Source organism: Ciconia boyciana, chromosome 2, assembly GCF_034638445.1.
Source record: "Ciconia boyciana chromosome 2, ASM3463844v1, whole genome shotgun sequence".
In the NCBI taxonomy this organism is placed as follows: Eukaryota; Metazoa; Chordata; class Aves; order Ciconiiformes; family Ciconiidae; genus Ciconia; species Ciconia boyciana.
The window spans coordinates 138,318,521-138,336,478 of NC_132935.1; the positions used below are offsets into that span (position 1 = coordinate 138,318,521).

Genomic DNA, 17,958 nt, shown 5'->3' on the forward strand with positions numbered 1-17,958 from the left:
CTCTATTCGCCTATTTAACTGGTTTAGTCATGAAGTTTCTCTCACGGTAAGCCTATGAGGTCTTCTTTTTCCTAGTACCTTTAAAACCCTCGATATAGAATGAGGATGGAAGGAAAGTTCCTTTATGGGCATACATTTATTCTACATTTGCAAAACACACACTCGTTGCCCTGTTAAACACAGAGGAACTGCTTACATGCATGGAGTTGTGCAGTTGTTTAGAGGATCAGGTCCTGAATTATCTGCTGTCTTTTGATGACAGCATTCAGCATTGTAGAAAATGGGGGAAGAATATGTATTCTTTCGTTATTGGTCATAAGGTGTTTTGGGCTTGGGTTTTTCTTGCTTTTTTTGAGTGAGAGCACTTTAGTTGGAGACATTTCCTTCTGTTGTTTGCTGTGAAACCAGTGTGACAAATGACCAGAAGGAGGAATATGAAGTTGTGTCTGCTTGTGTCTGCTTATTCTGATGCAGCCACATACAAATTCACTCTCTGCAAGCCCGGTTGTTACTGGGCACTAGTCTGTTGAGGGTTCCTGGAGAAGAATGGGGAGGTTGAGACCTCAATAAATGTAACAAAGGCTTAAGAACAGAACTGTGTTTTTTCGTTTCAGTTCTTTTTAAAATGCAGTCATTTGGGGAGGTGTTTTACAAGGTGTTTTACAATTCAGCTAAAATTTCCTAATATAGTAGATGATTTCAGGACAGGGTGATTGAATCTCATTTTAGTTTTTAGGTCACTAACTCAAACCTGAAATTCATTCAAAATTGAGTCTAATTTTTTAGTTAGACTGAAGGAGAAAGAGAGATTATCAAAATGCATTTGCTTTTCTTTCCATTTTTGGCCCCAAATTTGGTCAAATTCCATGCAGAGCTTGTAGTATTACACACAGTCTAATCAGCATTCAGCATCACTGCCAAGGAATAAAGAACAATCTTTATTGCTGCCACAAGAGAGTATGAAAGGACAGAGATAAGACAAGGTTTTAAACTGTAAATTTTTGCATCCAGCACCATCTTCTCTCAAAGCGTCTTTGCTAAACAATAAGCAGCAAAAGCTGAGCTCATTTATACTTTTTTGATGCTGAAAGAAATCCATTTAAATTAAAGGGAGCAAGATGTTCATAAGATACCCAGGCTAAGTTTTCTTATTTTACTGTCGTCTCAAAGAAAGGATTCTGAGTGATCCTGGGTGAAATACACCCTGAGTGTTCAATGATGAAAACATTTTTTAATAATCTGGAAAACAACTTGTCTGTCCTGTTGAATTCTTTTGTTTTCAGAGCAATATATAACAGATCTGGTAGCAGACATTTGTACATCACTTACGTTCTAAGAACAGCATTTCAAAAACATTTTGGCATATTGAGAGATTTACTGATACCACTTACCTGTCCCCAAAGCACTTCTTTCTTCCCCTGCACTCTAAAGAGTGATGGAAAAGGCAGATATTTTCAGTAGGTGTTTTAATGATAAGTTTATTTAGCAATGTTTGCTGACAAGACCTAGAATTCTTACTGGACAGGTACCTCCAAAAAAATTGAAATAGCGTTCCTATTACTTAAGTCAACCTCTTTAAAGCCAGACACAGTCACAATTGCTCATATTTTAGAATTTCAGTACCATCACAAATTTAGCTTGAAGCCAAATGGATTGCGACAGTAGCACAGTAGTACCTTCTAGTGGCAGACTCTTAAAAAAATCTGGTTGAGATATGGAACATCTGTGATATGAAAATCTGCTATGTAAAGCTTCCTGATGAAAGGTCTTTGTTATTTTTCTGAGTAACATCCCATGAACTAGTGTGATAGTAAGTGCTTTATCCTGATGCAGGCTGGAGATGAAGCATGGTATTCTTCAGAACACTTTCTCTGTTCTCTGAAGCAAGGCTGTGTCTCAGGGGTGTAATTGACCCTTAATTTCAACTGTCTCACTTGGGCAATTCCCCGATTAAATCAAGGTTAAAAAAGTATGGTTAGCAATTACTTACTGTTTTTCTTTTTTTTTAGAAACTATTCAATACAACTTCAATTACAGGCAAATTACGTTTATTTATATCCATGTTCTACACAAGATATGCATATTATGTTGATTGTCATGCACGTTAGGTGCACGTCAAACACTGTAAAATTCAATGTTCTGTCATAAAATTTAATTCCAACATAGCATTATGCAAATATTGGAATATTTGTTCTTGTATTATTTTGTGTTAAGAGATTGGTGAGCTGGAGGCAGTAATGTTGCATGACTGTCTGCCATCTTCATGCTTTCATTATGCGGAGCAACACAGTGTAAAAGTGTGCCAAAGGAGGCAACATGGGAAAGCAGAATGGGGTGATGATTTTTCATTCCCATTTCCCCTTAAAAAGTGAGAATTGAATGCTTTTTCTGTAACTGGAAAAATCATCTGCTTAGAAAGTCTGAATGAAAAGACACACACATATCTACAAATGAGACCAAACAACCTGATGTTTACTTCAACATTATATCTGTGGTTATTGATCTCATCTTTCAGAAGGATGTTTTGTCATATTATGAACTTATTTCAGAATATGTTTCATTAGAGAGCTCTTTCCATCAAAAGAGATTATTTGTAGTGGTGGCAGAAAATTAATGAGGTAACTTTTCTGTGAAAAAATGCCGAGAGAGTAGCATGAGAGTGTTTCATGTTAAGGAATTGCATGTTTCTTCAATCAACCAAAGTGAATGAATATGGCAGACTTCACTTTGTCTTCTAGCAGATATTCTCTGCTTAGTTTAATATTTTGTCAAGTCCTATATTATGAAAGAGAATTAAAATCTTGCTTGTAATGTAATGGTACATTTTGTTTTAGAGTTCTGTGCCTTACTCTGGCACCTTATAGAGTTGTCCTATTATTTGTGTAACCTGGGAATTCAAAAGAGTAAAGTATGGAAGGAGCAGGGTGATTTTGGCCTGTTCCAGGGCTTATTGATCCTTAAAGAACAGAATAATCTGCCTTCACATGTGTCTTTATAGATTAATAATACATTAATGAAAAAATCAATTGTCTTGTGCAAAGTTTTAATTATTTTAAATATCTTATGTATATATATTTATATTGTATGCAAACCATATACATATCTAAAACAAAGCCTTTCTTGAACTAAAGTTGCTATTGCACAAATCTTATTGCTGAATGTGCACTTAAAGGTCTTTATTGTAAAAGAAAAACCAAAAATTTGTCATAATTTTAACTGTGTTTCAGGTTATAGCTTAAAAATAGTCTTCTAAATATTAATTAACCAGGCTTTTGAAGTTATAGTATCATAGAGAAGCAAAGGGATTTATACAGCTTTTTGTTCAGTTTCTTAAGTGAAGACATACTCAATAAGACAGCAGGACACCAGTTTACACAGAGTGCAATGTGAACAACTGTTGTAGTAACATAATCTATATATTAAATGAAAGGACTAGGTCCGAGAGGGTGCTGCAATATCTACAGTCTTCCTGCCTCCACATAATCGGATTTGGCTCTGTTCATGCAGAGTAAACTGACTTCTGTTTCATTTTTTCAAGACAGGCATTTTTCCATCACTTCACCAGATTAAAATGATGAGATAGCAGCCTTTCTGAATGAAGGAGATGGTTCTGTCCACTTAGAGCTGAGGATCGTGACCAGTGACACGTGAGAAATGTGTTGACTTTGTTTTGACAGCCTCGAGGCCGGTGGACCGTAGGCTGTGTACGGGACCTCTTCCCAGCACCTCCCAGCTGTGCCATATCCCCTGTCCTACAGAGTGTGAGACCTCGGCGTGGTCAGCCTGGGGACCATGCACCTATGAAAGCTGTGATGATCCTCAGGGCAAGAAGGGTATGTAAAAATACAGCGAAGCCTTTTAATGGTGATTATTTCATATTCCTACATCACTAGGCACCTCTGGCTATACAAGCATACTAAATTTTGTACCAAGAAGGGTATATCAAATGCCTCTGAGCATCAGAAAAAGGTCATTGAATTAGGACTATATTTAGCATTACTGCTCCATCAAAGCTGGCAAAAATGTAGGCTGTTTACTAGGCTCTCAAGGTCAAATTGGGTTATTACAGGTCAGTTCCAGTTTCAAACCTTCCTCTCAAACTGAAAGGGATACAGTTTGTATATGTGTTCAAATCACAATTCTGGCACTGTCTCGAAAGGGGGACAGAAGCAGCCTTTGAGGTGCATAGCGTCCAAGTCACTCAAAGATTTACAGTTCAGTAATAGCTTAAGAATTCACCAGTAGACCGTAAAGCATGCTCTGGCAAAGAGTTGGGACCATTCGCTGTTGATAAGTGACACTGTTTTACTGATGACATATGTGCTGGTTTCAATTTTCACATGTTTTACAGTTTATTCCTATGCAGAACAGATTGTAGTAACCTGACATCAAAATAGGAAAGCAAGAATACAGTGACAAGGGCCTCATGTAAGAAGTCTGCAGGTTTCTGGCTGTAAATGAGAAAAACTGGCCTAGTCATCGCTACGATGTGATCATCTGACAAAAGTTGAGAGTACAGACTTGGTTCCTTGACTGAAAACACTCATAAGAAAGAGCAGCCACACATGTCCACTTGAAGGAGCAACTGTAATTACCATGTTAGCTTAGTTTCTTCTTCCTGCTATACTGATAGCTACACTTCAGTCTGGGCAGCAATAATGCAGGTTTTACAATGCTGTCTCACAGTAATGTGACTCAACCTTGATCAATTCAAGAAGGAAAAAGCAGTTCAGTGTGTAAGCCTATTGGATTAAGTCTCGTCTGAGTACACCTGACAAGTAGTCTGTTATTTCTGTTGCTGTTCCATCACTGAAACATTTGCTACATTTTTGGGGGTAATGTTTAGGTTTGTGACACTGGCTTGGACACCTGCCTAATGGAAACGTATTAGAATGTACTTTATGCAAGTCTTATTCCTGCACACATGAGCAGGGATCTTTTCTCAACTGCCAATGTTTTCCTCTTATCTGGAAATTCTTACATTTTATTTTATAATTGCATTGACAGTTCTGAGAGAATGATGTAAAAGTTGTACAGGCACTCCCTTTTTTAGCAGCAAGTCTCTCTACATATTTCAGGAATGGCCCAAATGTGGATCATTTGCCTCCTTTGTTGCAGTAGACACTGGAGTTATTTTTTTTAAATTATATCAGCCTTTTGTGGCAGGCTCAGTAAACCATTTGGACATAATTTGGCTGACCTCTTCAGTTTAGGAAAAAACAGAGATACATGGAAATGTATTTTTAAAGTAATATTTATTATAATTGAATTAAGAGGCACGTCTTCAAACAAAGAATCAGTGCTTGCCCATATGTGTTTGAAAACTCTCTCCTGTTTAGTTTGTGTTCTGGTAGCATTAAAGAGTTATATGTAGTATTTTATAAAAAATATCTATGTATTACTAACCTGCCTGAGTATTGAGATAAAACAAAAGAGACTATGAAGACATGTGAAAAGAAACAAACCTTTGCCAAAGTTAAAATATTCTGATCAGATATATCAGGAACTATAGAAAATTATTACATGAGAAACTATTTCGTGAAACCATTCAGTTTGGTTAGGTTGTTCTGACTATAGATTTAGTCTGTTTTTTTCAACATGCCGTCCTGAAAGTGAGAGAGAGGGTTGCTCTTAGAGACTGACATTGACCTGGCAGATGACACACTGTATAAAGGCCCATCAGTTTCTCCGATCCAAAATGAGCTTAGGTAATCTTAAGGAAATCTGAAAATGCTTGCAAGGGGATATTGTGATGTTAATTACTGAAAAATTGTTCATAGGACTTCTTGGGTTTATTTCTGTGCCTTGCCTTTTCTGGCAAGGTAGTCTTCTTATTTTATTTCTTTTGGGGAGGGGAGTGTTTATAAGCTGATTGCACTTGATAATCTATCCCTGTTGGAAGATACCTGGGAAAAAACCAAACAACATATTTGAGAACTGGCAACCCAGCAATCTAGTCAAGATTTGTTAGATGAGATGGATGCAGCAAGAGCGATGCACAGGAAATGACTCCTGTCTCCCTCCTGGAGTACGTATGATTAGAATAAACAGGGGTTGAAGGCAAAGCTTACTGAATAGGCTCAAAACTTGTGATGCTTTTGTTAAAAGTTTTACCTCTCTTCCTTCTTTAATGAGTTCTTCTACCTAGTTATCTAAAATGCAGTGTTGTGCTGAGTGTCTGTGGTGTCTTTTACACAGAATAGAAACAGAACTGCTCACTCAGGTGTAGATAGATGAAAATCTCTTTGCTTTGCATTTTAGAATTGAATTATTCTGCCCTTTGTATTTTCATGGACATTTCAGGCTTTAAACTAAGGAAACGGCGCATCACCAATGAGCCTACAGGAGGAACAGGAAACTGCCCTCACCTGCTGGAAGCCATCCCGTGTGAAGAGCCCTCCTGCTACGACTGGAGAATCGTGGGGCTGGAGGAGTGCATTCCTGACAACGAGAAGCCATGTGGTCCTGGTACGCAAGTTCCTGTTGTCGTCTGCGTCAACAGTGACGGTAAGATGCTTTTTCCCACAGTCCACACCGACTAGACTGAAGACGCTAAAATGTATTCCAAAAGGGTAGCAGTTTTTGTTGTTCTCAGCTTTCTCAGTCCTTAAGACCAAGCTGTCTGGAATAGAGAGAAATGTCCGTTACTATTGGTTAGGTAGGCTAGGCCCTCTAGTTGCTCTAGGATCAAGCTCCTTCCCCTACACACTGTAGGCTTTCAAAGGCTCCTGAAGAGACTTTGAGAAAAGTAAATAGAAAACAGCTATTGCTTTTCAGTAGGTCAGACTCACGCCTGAAAAGACTTGACTGAATTCCCTGATGTAATCCCACTAACAAATCTGATCCGCTGAGTCCAAAACCAAATAAAGTGTGAGTAAAGTAAGATGCATTGCAGTAAGTATAGCTGGAAGAAAAATAATAATGTGTTTATTAGAAAGCATGGTTTGATGTGTGTTATGGAGTTGGTTTGACAGTCCAGGCTGTCTTGCTTCTTCAAAAGGTCAAAAAACCCCCCCAACCGTTATTCAATTATCCTCTGTGAGAGAAAACAGATTTTGCATGACATAGTCATAAAAGCCAATTTTGAAAGCTGCTTGCAAAATACTTTATTCTACGGAAGACTCATGAATTACCGTTGCGAATATATTCCCTATTCATTAGTAATATTATAGTCTAGAGCAGCATATGAATTAAAATAATTGTACTGACTACAGTGTAGTTATGGTAAGAGACTTCTAACTCCTGACAGAGGAATAAGTAAGGGTACACCTCTGATGAGTGTTTAACAGCTGCAGAAAATATTTTGTAATTAAATTGGTCCAAAGTAAGAAGAACTGATTATAGAGAGATTTAAGTCTTGAGCTCAAGAGTTTGGGTCATAATTGAGTTTTGGGGCTTAAACTGAAAACCTTAGAGTAGAGGGTAAGCTTTATTTTTCTGCATACACCTAAGAGAACTGGTAATAATTTTTACAGCTCAGAAAGAGATTAGCCTAGAATTACAATATTAAGTCTACTAGATTTTATGTCCCTTTCTCAAAAAATTTCCCTTCTCAGTGTAATAATTTCTTGGCAACAATACTGAAACTATTTGAAATTTTGTTTGTATACATTTTCAGATGAAAAATGGCCTTTTCCTCATAAATGCAAGTTTTTCCTAAATAATTCTGCATTTTTCTCTTTTTTCTTTTTAATAGCAAAAAAAAAAATCTGTAAAACAAAAAGAGTGTATTTTTTTGCTTTACTAGATTTTGGATAGTTTGGCTTACCTTTGGTTTTGAGGAGTGGTATTTGCTCACACGTTTAACTTCTGATTAGCCTAATTTCTTACTAAATTGTAATATAGACATTTATATGGATGATAATTTATTGTGACCATAATACATTTGGAGCATGCAGTCGAGCTACTAAACTTCAAGATTTGTTTTATTTATATGGTATTTTATATTGTTCTGTTTCAAACTCCTGGGATTTGCTCCCTGCACTGCATGGGCCTTGGTTTTGGCCAAATTTGACTTGGAAGACTTGTGATTAACTTTTTTACTCCCAGTACTAATCTTTGTCTATCTGTTTTTCTGAATTATATGTCATTAGATATTGCTGTAATTATATGGCATTGCCTATATCAGCAATTGCCTATATCAGCAATCTGTCCCAGAAGGAGTGAGAAGTTGGGCTTTGGCCATGTGCCTGTCAGTCTTTAAGATTAAAGAGTTGTGGACACAGCTTCAAAGAAAGGAGAAAACATCTTGCAGTTATGGTTTGTTTTGCAAAGATCCAATCACCCACAAAGATATTTGTTCAATATATTTTGACAGAGTGCAAAAGCAATGGAAAGTAATGTAGTGGATTGCCTCAGCTCTTCCTTGAAATCGTTTCATTCTCTTACTAAAGATCTGTGATCTTCACCAGTAATACCAAGTGGCTTTTGCTTAGGTCTCTCCTTAGAAAGATTAGCATGATACAGTAGAAGCAAACAAAGTACAAAGTAAGGAGCCACCAACCTCGGTAGCCTCTCCCTCCAAGCTAACTCTGCTCAAGCATCTCCTAACTTTGCCTTCCACAGCAAAAATCATGTAGGCAACTCTTAAATGCTTCTCTAAACACACACCACCACCTCTTCCCAGGCAGCTCCCATCTAGTACTCTGGCCTCCTCCCTTAGCACACCTATCCTTCTTCATCAAACGCTTGCGAGCATCCAGATTCTGCTCTGCAAAATCTAGGAGAGCAGCACCTTGCAATCAGGCAGGTTTTGCATCAAGCCCCACAGCTGCAAGGTAGTTTGGAAAATGCTGCTCTTCTATTGTCTAAACATCATGGTTTAAATTAATCATCATATGAAATTTGTGATATTCAGTGTTCTTTGAGCACTTTTTGGAGAAGACTCCATTGACTGTCAATTTAAGACTGTGGTTCAATTAACGGGATACATAGTTTGTATGATAATCTTGTGTTGCTGTAATTTTTGATCTAAATGGCACACAGGTAATTTCATTCAGTTTTGCAGGTAAAAATGACTGTGAAGGGAAACAGTGTGTGGAAAGCATTAATTATCGACTAAGTTTGCTATGTACTTAAACTGAACTCATCTTTACTTAACAATACTCTCTTCAGTCTCTTCAAGAGCTTTTTTTTTTTTAGTTCATATGAATTAATTAGCCAATCTTAAATCAGTGCCTGGATAGGAGAGGTTGGATCAAAGGGACTTAAGTATATTAAAACAAAATCATATTTTCCCCTTGGTTTCTGCTTTATAAAATGAAAAAGGCTGGGGTTGTAATTTTCAGAATAAACATCGTACTGTAAATGTACTGCCTTAACATAAGATGAGCCCCACGCTGATGAGTGTCTTCTCTTTCTGTTGACTGTTGCATCATTATATATGTTTAAAGCATAATTAGTTGGGATAACATGTCTCGACCTGGGAGTTTTACTTCACAATTAGAACCAAGTTGCAGTGTTTGTGAGATTGTTTTGTATAATTGGAATAAGCTTCCCTCTTCAATTTGGTGTAAAGATAAGAGGCATTACAACCTTTGAGACAATAGCAAACAATAGATTATCCTCCCGTGTTGTTGCTGGAGGCCTATGATTGTCATTCTCTTTCCACAGTGGATTGCAGTAATCAGAATTTTCATTCAGGCTGAAAAAAAATATGACAGTCAGTACCCCAGGTTGTCATTGTAGAGGCTATAATGAACTTTGATGTATTTTATTATATAAATGGAACTTCAGCCTTCTACTGTGGAAAGAACCTTTTCAGAATAAATATTCTTAGTCAGTCTTCCAGGAAATTTTACAAAGGAGCTCCTTTAGGTGAAAAAAACTCCTTTCGGTTGTGGAAACTCCAATATTGGACAGAAGATGATCAGAATTCCTCCATCATATACATTATTTTAATAATTAGAGATCTGTGGCTAATGGTCTGTGCTACAGATTAACTTTTGCTAATGATAGTGACTTTTTAAAAATAAATTGTAATTCATCTATTTTTATATATATGTAATATATATGGCATGCCTGCATGCATGCACACACTTATTATCTATTATTAAGTTATTTAATGCCGTTCAGAAGAGTGATTTTACAACAAATGAATTTGCTCTATTCCTCTGTAGCTATGGCAATCTATGAAGAATACCGTTTCAAAAATATTTCTGTATTATTTAAAGACTCAGTCTATAGTAGGAAAGCTGGCCACTTCTCCACTCTGTAACAGATACATTAGTGCTACTCGTGTAAATAGGGCAAAATAATTTCTGACATAAAAATCTGCAAAATAATTTCTGACATAAAAATCAACAAAATTAACTGCTGCTGAAAATGCCTACAAAATTCTGGTTTGTTCATTACGGGTTTTTTAGGTTTTTATCTTTGTGCTGAACTCTGCAGCACAGGTACCAGCAGTGGCTGTGGTGTTAGTAGCGTGCTTCTGATCCTCAGACAGTAAGCTGAAATTAGTTGCTCATTTTATAGGAACATGTAAATGATAAATTGGTTTACAGCCTTTATAGTATACTGGGCTTTGTACCACTGCGTGTGTTACTCTGGATAAAACAGATCTTGCTTTTGAATGGCAAATTTCTTCCGGACCTTGTTCAAGCTCACTAATTGTTGGGTTACAGTTAGCTCCACAGGGGAAAGGGATGGACCCATTGCCATCTCCGGCCTCACAGCTGTGAGAGATACTAGCCTTAGAAGAGGGAGCCATGGCAACAGCAAGGCTCTTCGTGTATGTGCAAATTCCTGCAACTCTTTGAAGAAGCAAAATTGTTCCTGAAGTTGTCTAGGCAGAGACGTGTGCTGATGTAGCCAAGTGCCACGAGTTCTCGTCTGGCACATGTACATACGCGGGTGACGCAGGTCTGGTCTCCCTGAGACTAGAGCGCAAATTCAAACCACCAGCGACATCAGTATATCCTGATGTAGCATGGGTGGGCTGTACCCTGTTTGCAATATTGGGGGACAAAACAATGGTGTCGGTAGTTAATGAAAAGATATAGAAGGTAAACTAGTCTGTTTTGTTAGGACACTCAGATGTAAACATTTCAAACCAGTTAGTTTACCTACTTTGTATGGAGTGGCTCAAACACTGTACTGGCCAAAATGGAACAGTGTACATTTCCTTTATCTGTGTTTATTCTCAGCTAGTGTGACTGACTGAAGACACCATACTTCAGCTATACTACAATCCTATAGGATTTAATTGCTTTACTGTTTTCCTCTAGACTTAGAAATATTTATTTCTGAAATATTTCTTTTATTTCTTTTATTGAATTTTACTTTGCAGAAAAGTTTATAAAATTTCTTCATGTAGTTTAAATTGTCCTCTATAGTTTCCTGATCAACATCTGTATTTTGTTTCTTAATTTTTAGCTTGTGGGCTTATATCTTCTTTCAATAGCCATCTAATTAAATATCTAGAATAAACTTCAGGAAAAACTGAAGATCGTCTGGTGCAACCATTTTCACTTAAAATGTTTTGGCTGATTTAAAAATTGGCTCTTTCTGTATATGGTTTGAATCAAATACATGCTAAATGAGTAGCTGCTGGTCTTCATTAATTTTCATAATGGGAAACAGTAAGAGAATCAATGGAAGCTTTATAGGTGTGCCCAGGTATAAAGAGTCTACTTCTGCCCTTTCTATTGTGTGGCTATATGCGTTGAATGAAGAAACCATCAGAGTGGTTGGATTTTTTAGTGATTATTTAAAAAGCAAATACCTACTTTGTGTCACTTTATGACTTAGTTCTTTAAAAAGAATGAAGAGCCAGATTCGAATTCGAATTACATTGAATTATTGAGTTAATCCTGTAAGAGAACCGAGATCAAAATCTGGCCAATGCTCAGCAGTCAATTAGTAGAAAAATACAGTAGTTAATGACAGTTTCTTTCAGCACATACTGCCTTATGCTTACAGGAACTTGGTTAAATGGGCATTAGTCGTCATTTCCCAATATTAATTTCCTAGCTAATGTCATTACAGAATTGATTTGAACTGTTCTTTTCTGTCTGGCAGCTTTTTGGCTGACCATCTGAGGCGTTCAAATGGAATGTAAGATGCATACTTTGTCCTTCACTGTAAACACATAGGGTATGAAATTCATAACCCAGTCCTTGCTTTCCTTTGATTTGCCTGGTTATATAAAAAGTGTTGAATATGTTTATTGGATGTTTGTTATATGTAAGAAATTTTTACTGAGGATAAAATACAGTCAGTTTAAAGGACCTTAAAATTGATACTCTCAGGCCATTATGTTTCAGAGCATTGGATTTTTAAGGCATTTCTTTTTAACAAGATTTCCTTTATTTAGTATAAAGGAATATAAGGAAAAATTAGTGCACACCACTGCTTAAACTATTCCATTTCAGTTCTCGGGAAGTTTGATAATTGATAATTCTTCTGTCAGTAAAAGGTCACATTTAATATGTCATACCAATTCCTTTTTGTCTCTCATCTTGACATTAGGAAAGTGGACATATCCCTATTAAGTTCCATATAAGAATGCACGCTTTTAGTGTTTGTATAACATGAAGTGATTTTATTATATGGGATGACTTAAATACATCAGTTGCTTTGTCAATGTCTTTAATAGTTGTCCTGGAATGTGATGTGATGATTTCAATTAAATAATTGAATAAAACAAAACCAGAGTTTCATCTGCGTAGTGCAATAATGAATTATCACTTATGACAGTGCAATAGACCCTTGTTTCCAATTTATCATGTATTTTTGAAGACAGAGTTGCACTTGGTATGGACAATGCCTGCAGAGACATTAATGTTCATAAAGGATATAATTAAGTTAAAAATAGGTGGGCCAGCTTAATTACCAAAATCTTTTTCTTTTGTCAGATCATAATTTGACTGTCTAGTCAGATGAGTTTGCTGGGTTTTGCAATGTTTACTTCTGAAATGTGCTATAACATCTTTGCAGAGAAGCTGTACTGGTGTACTTAAAATTTATTGGACGTCTAGGAGTAGAAGTTGCTGTAGTGGGAAGCACAAATACTTTTGAAATATACCACAGAGAGTGCAATTACATGTTTCATATGATGCATGCTCTTAGTAACCTGCTTTTGTTTTTGATGGCACAACCAGATGGAAAAGTAGGATATTGCAGGAACTGCTTGTAATAGCAGTAGGCAAATTAGGAGGATGGGGGGATTTTGATGCATAAATTTTGATTTACATAGCAGCCTGCAAAGCAAGAACCCGATCCTGATTAAACTCCAAGCTTCATCATAGTAAGAATACAGAGAAGGGTAGTTGCAGATACATTTCAAAACAGTTGTTTTTTTAGGAAGGTCAGTTTAATGCTTTATAATCTTTCCATTTGTTACTTGAAATTATGCTGTTATGAAACAAGAGAAAAAGCTGTTTATGGACTTACGGATGGATTATAAAACTTGATTTATAGACCCAGTATTGAACTACTTTGGTTTTGGATTTCTGTGCCATGTGTTAACTCCCTAGAACAGACTCAGAAAATGCTTCAGATATTTTTACAAAACATATTCAGAAGAGATAATGTTACATTTAATAATGTTATATATAATAATAATAATGTTAAATAGTTATAAATTAAATAGCACTTTCTTGAAAGATTATATTACACAGTACTAATCATTAATCTTTATGATAAAATGTTCTAAGACAGTATCCTCTCATTAGATTTGATGCGACTCAATTTTCCGTCTGAGAGAAAAAGGTTGCACAGGTCCATTTATATTTTCTGACAATCTGCATGTTAATGGTAAATTTTCTTAATAAATGTTATCAAACTTCAAAGTTGTGAAACCAGTGTGTTGATAAACGATGACGATTAAAATATCTTCAATAGCCAGTCACGCTGAGCCAGAATAAATAGGAATTTGATTCTCAGTACTTCCAGCCTTAAGCAGCTCATTGTCTGACCTTTCTTTCAGATCATAATTTGTGTTGAGTACTGATTAATGTAAAACCACTCTTATCTGCCAAGAAATACTTGATTTCACAAGATAACTGTTCCAGGGGGAACTTAAAGAGCCTTAAGATAATCTGTGTCATTTTGCAATTCTTGTAACTCCTGTGCACTGCACAGGCACCATCTCCACTGAATACTTCAGAAAACTTCAAACTAAGAGTAAAACATACTTAGCCACAGTGATTAATCAGAGGAAACAATTGAGGATCCCAGTCTCTACAGTGTTCCCAGTGATCTGGTCCAGATTTTGGGGTGCAAGTAACTTTCGGCAGGGTTTCAGCTACGTTGAGTCACAGACCTGTCGCAGAGGGAAAGGAATAGATGTGTACCCGGGATTTGGTGAAAAGGGGGATGGAAGACAAGAGGGAGAAACTGGTACTGACCAAGCAATGTGGTTAAGAACTGGGGAAAGGTAGGATTTGACCCTAGTTTCCTCCAGGACAGTTTACTGAGAGCAAGTAAGGAACTCAAAGGAAGTTATAAAATGTCTCTACGTGGCACGGATTAGGAACAAATCTGGGGAGGGATTCAGTCTGGTGACAGTCAGCCCAAGGGAGGATTTGACAAGCAGCTGGAAAGAACTTGGCAGGGCCAGGTGAAAGGGACAGCGAGGTGACAGACTGCAATTAGTGTCTGGAGAAAATAAGGCTGGATAAGAAGCCAGGGAAGGGCAAGAGAGAAGGAAATTCGTCACTTCTAGAGCTGAAACGCAACGCGTTATAGTCTGCTCCTGCTTTTGTCCCATGAGATCACCCAGCAGAGCAGTAGGTGTCCAGAGTCAGTGTAACACCCATGGCAGAAGTACTATTTTTCATTTGGCTTCTGTTTTAAACTAGAAAATTGGAAAGAAATATTATGTCAAAATTAAGTATCTTAGGTTGCAAAGCCAAGCCCTCCAACATTAGGAAATTAAGGTTGTTTGTCTGGTCCTTATGTGAATGTATCAGATGGAAGTCTTTAATTATTTAATTGTGCCTACATGACATTTTCCCCACAGAACCTGCTACTTATTTATGAAATGGCTATATGTCCTTTGGGGAGATATTCATCCTTTGGGGATGAAGTGGGCATTTTGTAGTAATGAATGCTTTGTCTTTGAGACAACTAGCCTTAGTTGCCTCATTCTTCAGGGTTTAATTTTGCTCTGCTTTTGTTCAGCATCAGTAAAATATAAATAATACTGACCTGTCACATCTTGAGTGTTCTGAAAATAAATGTATTAGTGGGCGTCTGATAGCCATGACAGAAATATCTTAGAAAAATTACCAATTCTGTTTTAATAACACTTTTAATTAAAGTGTGGTAAATAAAACATGGGCTCATGCCTTGAACAAAGAGAATAAAACGAAAAATACCAAATAGCTACTCATTAACGAGTTTCCAATCTGTGAACTGAGGGAGGAAGGGATCCAGTAGAAAAATAATAAGCATGTGATTATGCAGTTTAAAAAACTGCATTATATAAAGGCAACTTCAATTCTGGCATTTACTGCTGTTTGGTTTCTTGACATAATTTTGGGGATAATTTATGGATTAGCTATGTAAATCTTCCCCTAGGAATTATCAGATGCTTGGTTTTAATTTTACTGATTTGAGACATCCTTTATTGGTACTGATATTATTTTATAAATAGCAAATTGCTGCATTAGTCTTTTCCAGAGAAAAGATATTATGTAGAAACTATATCAAATCTCTTGTTCTGAATGTCTCAGAATTGATTTTTTTTTAAAGGGGAAAAAGTAGAAAAATCACAGAATCACAGAATCAAATAGGTTGGAAAAGACCTTTAAGATCATCAAGTCCAACCGTAAACCTAACACTACCAAGACCACCCCTATAGCATGTCCCTAAGCACCTCATCCAAACATCTTTTAAATACTTCAGGGATGGCGACTCAACCACTTCCCTGGGCAGCCTGTTCCAATGCTTGATAACCCTTTCAGTGAAGTAAAATTTCCTAATATCCAGTCTAAACCTCCCCTGGTGCAACTTGAGGCCATTTCCTCTTGTCCTATCACTTGTTACCTGGGAGAAGAGACCGACCCCCACCTCTCTACAACCTCCTTTCAGGTAGTTGTAGAGAGCGATAAGGTCTCCCCTCAGCCTCCTTTTCTCCAGGCTAAACAACCCCAGTTCCCTCAGCCGCTCCTCCTAAGACTTATGGTCTAGACCCTTCACCAGCTTCATTGCTCTTCTTTGGACACGCTCCAGCACCTCAATGTCTTTCTTGTAGTGAGGGGCCCAAAACTGAACACAGTATTCGAGGTGTGGCCTCACCAGTGTCGAGTACAGGGGCACGATCACTTCCCTACTCCTGCTGGCCACACTATTTTTGATACAAGCCAGGATGCCATTGGCTTTCTTGGCCACCTGGGCACACTGCTGGCTCATATTCAGGTGGCTGTCAACCAACACTCCCAGGTCCTTCTCTGCTGGGCAGCTTTCCAGCCACTCTCCCCCAAGCCTGTAGCGTTGCATGGGGTTGCTGTGGCCCAAGTGCAGGACCTTGCACTTAGCCTTGTTGAACCTCATACAATTGGCCCCCAGCCCATCGATCCAGCCTGTCCAGGTCCCTCTGCAGAGCCTTCCTCCCCTCAAGCAGATCAACACTCCTGCACAACTTGGTGTTGTCTGCAAACTTACTGAGGGTGCACTCGATCCCTTCATCCAGATCATTGATAAAGATATTAAACAGAACTGGCCCCCATACTGAGCCCTGGGGGACACCACTTGGCACCAGCCGCCAACTGGAGTAAACTGCATTCACCACCACTCTTTGGGCCTGGCCATCCAGCCATTTCTTAACCCAGCGAAGAGTACACCCGTCCAAGCCATGAGCAGCCAGTTTCTCCAGGAGAATGCTGTGGCAAACTGTGTCAAAGGCTTTCCTGAAGTCTAGATAGACAACATCCACAGCCTTTCCCTCATCTGCTAGGCGGGTCACCTTGTCATAGAAGGAGATCAGGTTGGTCAAGCAGGACCTGCCTTTCCTAAACCCATGCTGGCTGGGCTTGATCCCTTGGTTATCCTCTACATGCCATGTGATGGCACTCAAGGTGATCTGCTCCATCAGCTTCCCCGGTACCGAGGTCAGGCTGACAGGCCTGTAGTTCCCCGGGTCCTCCTTCTGGCCCTTCTTGTAGATGGGCGTCACATTTGCTAATCTCCAGTCAACTGGGACCTCCCCAGTTAGCCAGGACTGCTGGTAAATGATGGAAAGGGGCTTGGTGAGCACTTCTGCCAGTTCCTTCAGTACTCTCGGGCGGATCTCATCAGGCCCCATAGACTTGTGAATGTCTAAGTAAGTGGTGCAGCAGGTCCCTAACCATTTCCCCCTGGATTATGGGGGCTCCATTCTGGTCCCCGTCCCTATCTTCCGACTCGGGGGGCTGGGTACCCAGAGAACAATTGGCCCTGCTATTAAGGACTGAGGCAAAGAAGGCATTAAGTACCTCAGCCTTTTCCTCATCCTTGGTCACTGTGTTCCCTGCCCTGTCTAATAGAGGCTGGAGATTCTCCTTAGCTCTCCTTTTGCTGCTAATGTATTTGAAGAAGTGTTTTTTGTTGTCTTTTACAGCAGTAGCCAGATTGAGCTCTAGCTCGGCTTTGGTCCTTCTAATTTTCTCCCTGCACAACCTCACTACACCTTTGTAGTCCTCCTGAGTTGCCTGCCCCTTCTTCCAGAGGTCGTAGACTCTCCTCTTTTTCCTGAGTTCTAGCCAAAGCTCTCTATTCAGCCAGGCCGGTCTTCTTCCCTGCCGGCTCGTCTTTTGATACCTGGGGACAGCCTGCTCTTGTGCCTTTAGGACTTCCTCCTTAAAGAATGTCCAGCCTTCCTGGACTCCTTTGCCCTTTAGGGCTGCCTCCCAGGGGACTCTGTTGACCAGTCTCCTAAACAGGCCAAAGCCTTCCCTCCGGAAGTCTAAGGCAGCAGTTGTGCTGACCTCCCTCCTCGCTTCTCCAAGTATCAAAAACTCTATCATTTCATGA

General features: G+C 38.6%; 1 protein-coding gene across 1 annotated transcript in view; it reads left to right on the forward strand.

The window, feature by feature from the left end:
* The window catches only part of THSD7A (thrombospondin type 1 domain containing 7A), a 214,159-nt gene that overhangs the window by 108,585 nt on the left and 87,616 nt on the right, over positions 1–17,958 (forward strand). The window contains exons 5-6 of the mRNA XM_072851481.1: positions 3,678–3,833; positions 6,304–6,507. Coding sequence (XP_072707582.1) covers positions 3,678–3,833; positions 6,304–6,507 — 360 coding nt within the window. The remainder of the gene's footprint in view (positions 1–3,677; positions 3,834–6,303; positions 6,508–17,958) is intronic.